The sequence below is a fragment of the Dreissena polymorpha genome, chromosome 13 (assembly GCF_020536995.1).
Source record: "Dreissena polymorpha isolate Duluth1 chromosome 13, UMN_Dpol_1.0, whole genome shotgun sequence".
Taxonomy (NCBI): Eukaryota; Metazoa; Mollusca; class Bivalvia; order Myida; family Dreissenidae; genus Dreissena; species Dreissena polymorpha.
The window spans coordinates 44,827,926-44,835,799 of record NC_068367.1 but is presented as its reverse complement, the minus strand read 5'-3'; the positions used below and the strand labels follow the sequence as shown (position 1 = coordinate 44,835,799).

Here is a 7,874-nt window from a genome sequence, read left to right as displayed (position 1 = left end):
AGTTTGTACAGTAAACAACTTATATACTCTCCAACACCATCAACTTTAAAATAGCGATTCATGAACAGAAGGGGTAATCAAGTGATAGTCAAGATGGCAACGCCCATGCCAAGACAGGTATTTTTTGCTGTTTCATACCCTTTATTACTTGCATTAATTTTTAAATGCCACTCCTTTTCCAAATATATCAGCAAGAATTGTATTGCTTTGATTTTGTATTTATATTCTATCAATATCTAGACTTTACTCGACACGAAATTTTGTAGCGGGATGACCTAATTACAGCTCCACTGAGAAACTTCGCAGTGAGTAAAGTCGAGATATGGAGCGAAATATAATACGAAATAAACACTCACTTTCTTACTGATAGGGCTAGAAAGTGTATGTCATTTAAAAATTAAACAAAAATAATAAAGGTATAATACGGTGAAAAATACTTGTCTCGGCATGGACGTCGCCATCATGACTATTACCCTCTCTGATCAAAGAGTCAATGAAATAAGCGACGTAAGCAATACATGCAATACTTAACAACTATTGAGAAATTGGGTCGAGGAGGCTATTAGTGTGATCCCTTCTTGTCTTCTTGAGGAGTTATCAATATTAACTTTATAACAAACCTGTATTTGAGGGTTGATCTGCATTTAGTGGATATGGTGCCCACCTTGTGCCAGTGAGATCCAAGATTCAAAAACCACTGGAACTTTCTCATGATTATTCTATTAAAAACTATCATGGGTTCTCTCATAGAAACTGACTCTTCATATTATCAGACAGCAACAAAATAGCAAACATAAGAAACCAATCTAAAGCAGCGGGGCTACTAAGTTTTGAATGAATTATGATCATTTATGACTATAACAACATTAAAATCAATAATTTTATTATAACACGTACAAAAAACAACAGTGAATAATTCTTTAAAACATGAGTAAGGAGTCGAAAGTGTACACTCAATTCCACACAGTAGAATGTAGTACAATCGTATAATGATACTTTATGCAAGAACTAGTTGTTATATTGATCAGCCTATAGTTAGATGATGTTAAAGATAAAACATGGTCAAGAAAAAGATAGTATATATTTAAAAAAAGATACACGATAGAGTTTCAAAACTATTTAAAAGAAGTAACGGATTAGTGACTAGTTGTGTTCATCTTTTCTAAATTTAATTTTGCTACCTTCATAATTTAATAATACAAACAGTTTCAGGTAATACAATCATATAATACAAATCATATAATACAATTGTTCTTATGAGATTCTAATATAGCACCCTATGTGTAAGAAAATGTCTGAACATAAAAGTAACAAGTGCTGTCTATGTAAGTGCTGCATGCCCTTAAAGTCAGTCATTTTTTTCCTTCGTTATAAAGTACCGGAAAACGGCACTTTCCAAAGTAGGAAAAAACTAAACATTTCCCAATTGCTGTAAAAAAAAACCAATTGAAGGTGTCGAAAAATAAAATAAAATGCAACATTATGTACTTTCTCTGTGCAGTTCTATGGCTTGAACCTAAGTAAATATTATATTGACAACATTAATTTATCAATTTTAAAGTATTTGCGAGCAAAACAATCAAATACACCGAATTCCCAATATGAAGACTTTACGACGCAAATTATCCCAATGTCAATTACAGGGGTTTCCGTGCAAATTTTTTCAAAGTGGGAAGGTACCGGTACTTTTCCCAATAGGGCAAAATAAATCACTGAAAGTATTATTAAATTGAACATCAAAGTATGCAAAAACCGCAAGATTTACTTATTTGTTCACAACAGAAAACTTCCTCTCTATTAAATACGAAATTTCTTTACAATCAATTTCATACTAGAAGTCATGGTTTGAAAATGAAAATGAAAAATAATTAACCCCATAAAGAAACAAGAGCTTTGTTTGTGAAGCACAATGCCCCCTACTGCGCCGCTTTGAAGTCATATATTTGACCTTTGACCTAGAAGGATGACCTTGACCTTTCACCACTCAAAATGTGCAGCTCCATGAGATACACATGCATGCCAAATATCAAGTTGCTATCTTCAATATTGCAAAATTTATGACCACTGTTAAAGTTTTGTGACAGACACACGGACACACACATACAGTGTCAGACAGACAGGCCAAAACAATATACACCCGATCATTCGACCCGGGTGCATAAAAACAAGTATTAAGAAAAGAATTCCGGTTCATGCGCCCCGCACTTCATGTCAGTCCTTGTATGAAGTTTTGTTTGAATCCCTTAGAGCCTTTTTGAGTTTTAATCTGCACAAAAATGATATTGTTAATTGTGATCTGCACAAAAATGTATCAAGGGAAACAACTCCAAGTGCACAAGAAAATTAACTAAGGGCAATATATCTGCAAAAATTGAACAAAAAGGTCATCGTTAACCTGCAGTGTATGAAGTTTTATTGTATTCCTTTCAATACTTTAATTTTGCTTGGGACCTAAAAAAGGAAACATATGGCAATAACTCTGTATATAGTATATACTGCAGAATGTATTGCATTTTCTCAACAATCCATCACTCTTTTATATTAAGATTCATTTGAAAACCTCCTATATATATATATACTTTCTGAGTTATACATTGTGCTGCACATGAGAAATGGACAATACAACAAAAGCAAAACAGATAACTCTAAATAATACAGATAATACGGATTTTCTTAACACCTTGGATATAAATATACAGAAGTTTAATGATCATTCACTAATCCTTGGTGGGGATTTTAACACTGTTATTAACTATAATTTAGATAAACTGAACGATCGATCAGATACAAATAAAAAATGTAACGAAAAAGAAATAATAGAAAACAATGAAATATGTGATATATGGCGTTTTAAAAATCCAATTAAAACAAACTTACACATGGCACTCAAATACTCGACCGCCTATATTGTGTCGCTTAGATAATTGTTTAATATCTCAGGGCATTGTAAACTGTCTCGCAGATTGCAATATTTCCACAGGGTTCAAATCGGACCATTAAATTATATCAATTAAATCTACATTCATATTTCAGAGGTCCGGGGTATTTTTAAATACATAATTCATATTTATTGGAACAAGAATAACACAGTGCGTCTATATCGGAAATCACACATATCAATCGCGAAGCTAATCCAAATACTTTATAGGAAATAATTAAAGGGAGCATTCGAGACGAAACAATTAAATATGCCAGCAAAAAAAGAATGAAAAAGGAACAGGAAGAAACACCTAAGTCAAGAATTACAGAGTTAGAACAACAACTAACAATAAATTGCAATGATTTAGATATATATGCAAACAACTGATAGACTCAAAAAGTAAGGCACAGTGGATTGCATAATACAAGACCAAAAAGAGATACTAAATCACACAGCAAACTTTTATAGAATTCTGTATAAAACATACACCAATATAGAAAAACAACAATTATGAACGTTTCTTTACTAACATACGCACTAAAATATGTCAAGAACAAACGCAAAATGAACAGAAGTATCTATCACAGCATGAATGCGCTAAAGCATTGTAAGATATGGCAATAATAAAAATCCAGGATCTGATGGTATCTCTGCAGAATTTATAAAATATTTTGGACAGATATTAAGGAACATGCTGTTAAATCTCTTAATTACTATACACATCTTGTACACTCTTCAATCTCAAATAAATATAAAAGTTATCAAATGAATATTTAGCATGCATGGCAATTCGTCTTACATGACAGTCAAACATTTAATTTTCTTAAATGATCATTTCTTGCGGGCCTGTGCCATGTTAAGCTTGTAGTAGAAGCCCTGCTTTTGCATCAGTTCACCATGGCGACCTTGTTCTGTGACAACGCCGTGCCGTATCACACAGATCTTGTCCGCATTCTGTATGGTCGATAACCGATGAGCGATTGTGATGCAGGTGCGACCTGCGCGAGCGTTGTCCAGCGCTTCTTGAACAATCTGCATGAGAATTATGTTATTTTAAACCTATTTCTTTAAGCTTGATAGCTTAAAAAGCCTAAGGCTTATAAAAACACTCGAGTCCATTTTCTGGGTAGAACCAGTTCTTAGTGTCTTTTGGGGAGATCACACGAGTACTCCCAGGATCGAACCCATGACTACCCGGTGGCTAGGTGGACACCTTTTCCACTACGCCATGGCGACCCATGACTACCCGGTGGCTAGGCGGACACCATATCAACTACATCATGGCAACCTATTACTTTTCTGTGGGTAGGCAGACACCATATCCACTACGTCATGGCAACCCATGACTTCCCATTGGTGAGGCGGACACTATCCACTATGCCATGGCAACCATGATCAAACCCATTAATTCCCCGTGGCTAGGTGGACACCATATTCACTACGCCATGGCAAAAGAAATAAATGTTGCTCACTATATATGTCTTAGGAAGGGAGATTCATTTTATTAAAAGCCTAAGGCTTATTGAGATACTTTCGAGTCCGTTTCCTGGGAAGAATTAGTATATCAAGTCTACAAGAAGATCTTACAAATGCTCCCAGGGTGTGGATCGAACTTGATATCTCCTGATTGCCAGGTAGACATCGTATCCACTAGGCCATCACACAATAATATTAAAAGAGATATTTAAAAAGTTGAATGCTTCTCTGATATTCCTGGGTTGAAATTTGTATGGAAAGAAACATAATGTATCATACCCCTGTTGTGTTGTTAATTTGCGTAATTGTATTTCAATTTGTGTTAAGAATTATTGATGTTCATCAAAAACAATATCATCTTTTTGCTTATAACTTTTCACATATAAACAGTACCTTTTCACTCTCTGTATCCAAGGCAGATGTGGCCTCATCAAGGAGTAAAATTTTTGGATTCCGCACCAGAGCGCGTGCAATTGCAACCCGTTGTTTCTGACCTCCACTTAGCTGGGCCCCCTTTTCTCCTGTGCTGGTATTGTAACCCTTATGAAATGTAGATGCAAAACCAAATTTACCATCTTTCTTTAAGAAACAAGTGTAATAACATGCAGTTGTGACAGTGCATAGGTTCAGAAAACGGGGCAATTAAATCTGGCAGATGTGCAACCAATTAGTGCCACCTTGTATGTAGGGCTTCATTGTCTGGAATATCACAAGGGCATAAAGAAAATGAAGCTACCGGTAAACAATGCCTATCAAAGGCTGGCAATATAGTTGCGAATTTCATGGTTACATGCTCCTGAGCTGGAAACGGGCCTGTTGCAAGTTGTTATTTTTATTTTATACTTGATTTGAATCGATAATAAACATGCCTATTACAAAAATTTATTGTATACAGCAAATAATATTAATTATTTATAGCACATTATCTACACAGCTTTTTGCATCTGTCTGATGTCCCTTGTAATCCCAATGTCGCAATATATACTAGTATACACAGCTTTTTGCATCTGTTTGATTGTCCCTTGTTATCCCAATGTGGCAATATATACTGGTATACACAGCTTTTTGCATCTGTCTGATGTCCCTTGTTATCCCAATGTGGCAATATATACTGGTATACACAGCTTTTGCATCTGTTTGATTGTCCCTTGTATTCCCAATGTGGCAATATTATACTGGTATACACAGCTTTTAGCATCTGTTTGAGTGTCCCTCGTCATCCCAATGTGGCAATATATACTGGTATACACAGCTTTTAGCATCTGTTTGATTGTCCCTTGTAATCCCAATGTGGCAATATATACTGGTATACACAGCTTTTTGCATTTGTTTGATTGTCCCTTGTAATCCCAATGTGGCAATATATACTGGTATACACAGCTTTTAGCATCTGTTTGAGTGTCCCTTGTAATCCCAATGTGGCAATATATACTGGTATACACAGCTTTTGCATATGTTTGATTGTCCCTTGTACTCCCAATGTGGCAATATTATACTGGTATACACAGCTTTTAGCATCTGTTTGAGTGTCCCTTGTAATCTCTATGTGGCAATATATACTGGTATACACAGCTTTTAGCATCTGTTTGATTGTCCCTTGTTATCCCAATGTGGCAATTTATACTGGTATACACAGCTTTTTTGCATCTGTCTGATTGCCCCCTGTCATCCCAATTTTGCCGTATATACTAGTATACACAGCTTTCTGCATCTGTATGATTGTCCCTTGTTATCCCAATGTGGCAATATACATGCATACAGGTATACACAGCTTTTTGCATCTTTTTAATTCTCATTTGTTATCCCAATGTTGCAGGATATACTGGTTTACACAGCTTTTTGCATCTGTTTCATTGTCCCTTGTTATCCCAATGTTGCAATATATACTGGTATACACAGTTTATGCATCTTTTTGATTGTCTCTTGTAATCTTTCTTTGGCAATATTTACTAGTATACACAGCTTTTTTAATCTGTTTGATTGTCCCTTGTTATCCCAATGTGGCAATATAAAATGGTATACACAGTTTTTGCATCTGTTTGATTGTCCCTTGTAATCTTTCTATGGCAAAATATACTGATATACACAGCTTTTTGTTTATCTTTTTGAGTGTCCCTTGTAAATGTATGTACCAATATAAACTGTTATGTACTTACATCAGGTAAAGATGCGATGAAGTTGTGTATGTTAGCCTTGCGTGCTGCATCAATGATCTCGTCCATGGTTACCTCCCTTGAGTTGTCGCCATAGGCGATGTTCTCTGCGATGGTTCGGTCAAACAGCACGGGTTCCTGGGAAACGATGCCAATCTGTGAGCGCAGCCACTGCAGGTTGAGGTCCTTAAGATTGTGTCCGTCCAGGCTCTGGGAAAAGGAAGGAAATAGTTGGCTTGTGAGAACAACTGCTGCTTGTAAAAACAATCTATTGATGTCAAAACAATCACCACTTGTGAAAACAATCACTGCTAGTGAAAACAACAATTGATGTAAAAACCATTTTTTGAAATCAATCACTGATTGCCGGTAGGGGACTTTTTTTAAGCAGACACAGACTAAGCAGACGACAACTAAAGAAAAATGTTTAGAGAAATGGTAGTAATTAATGGTGTAAGCAGATTATTGTTTTCAATGTAGTAATGCCAACAGAAATTTCATAAGGAATCAAAAGAGAAGTAAATATGTCAAGTATAGATGTATTGAAGATACCAAAAAATCACTTTAAGATTTGATAGAGGTGAAGATAATTTCAATTAAATATGCAGTTGCAGGTTTAAGAGGATTACAAATTGTTGCTCTGAGATTTCTTATACTGAAAACATTGATGCAGGTATTCAATTAGGATAATTGATATTCCATTCCTTATTTCAAGGAAGTATACTTCCCCTTCAAGAAAGAATTATTTTTTATCTTCAAGATTTTTTAAAAGTCCGTTTTCATTGCAATAAAAAGCTTTCTGTTAGTAGTGCAATGCATGAATACCTAAAACAAATTATAATATATTAAAAGTGTGTCTAACTCTAGCCACATCAGCGGGACCTATATAGCCCCTGACATAAGGAAAAAGACCAATAGTGGAACAAACTTGCAAAATAACACCAACCATAGATTATATCAAGCAAAATTATTGCACATTGTCCAGCATACCACAATTCCATCTGCAGGGTCATAAAACCTCTCTGTGAGCTGTACAGTGGTAGATTTTCCGCAACCTGAGCTGCCAACAAGGGCCACTGTCTGACCTTGTGGAACCTCAAGGTCGAGCCCCTTCAGTATAGTGGTGTCTGGGCGGGTGGGGTAGCGGAATATGATATTCGCGAAGCTGAGATTTGCTGTGAACTTAAAATAGAGACAAGATTTTTAATGAATTAATATTTACATGAAATAATTGTGTATTATAGTTGTTCAAATGCCTTCAACGCCAAAAGATATTTTGAATAGGTATATTGTAAGACCTTATTCAAAAGCCAGAATCGAAGCAT

The 7,874-nt window shown here is 35.4% G+C and overlaps 1 protein-coding gene across 1 annotated transcript in view; it reads right to left on the bottom strand.

The window, feature by feature from the left end:
- Nucleotides 1-866: 866 nt before the first annotated feature.
- Nucleotides 867-7,874, bottom strand: part of LOC127855204 (ATP-dependent translocase ABCB1-like) — a 72,407-nt gene continuing 65,399 nt past the window's right edge. The window contains exons 23-26 of the mRNA XM_052390621.1: nt 7,540-7,731; nt 6,553-6,759; nt 4,790-4,936; nt 867-3,952 (exon numbers count right to left, since the gene is read on the bottom strand). Coding sequence (XP_052246581.1) covers nt 3,752-3,952; nt 4,790-4,936; nt 6,553-6,759; nt 7,540-7,731 — 747 coding nt within the window. The 3' untranslated portion in view covers nt 867-3,751. The remainder of the gene's footprint in view (nt 3,953-4,789; nt 4,937-6,552; nt 6,760-7,539; nt 7,732-7,874) is intronic.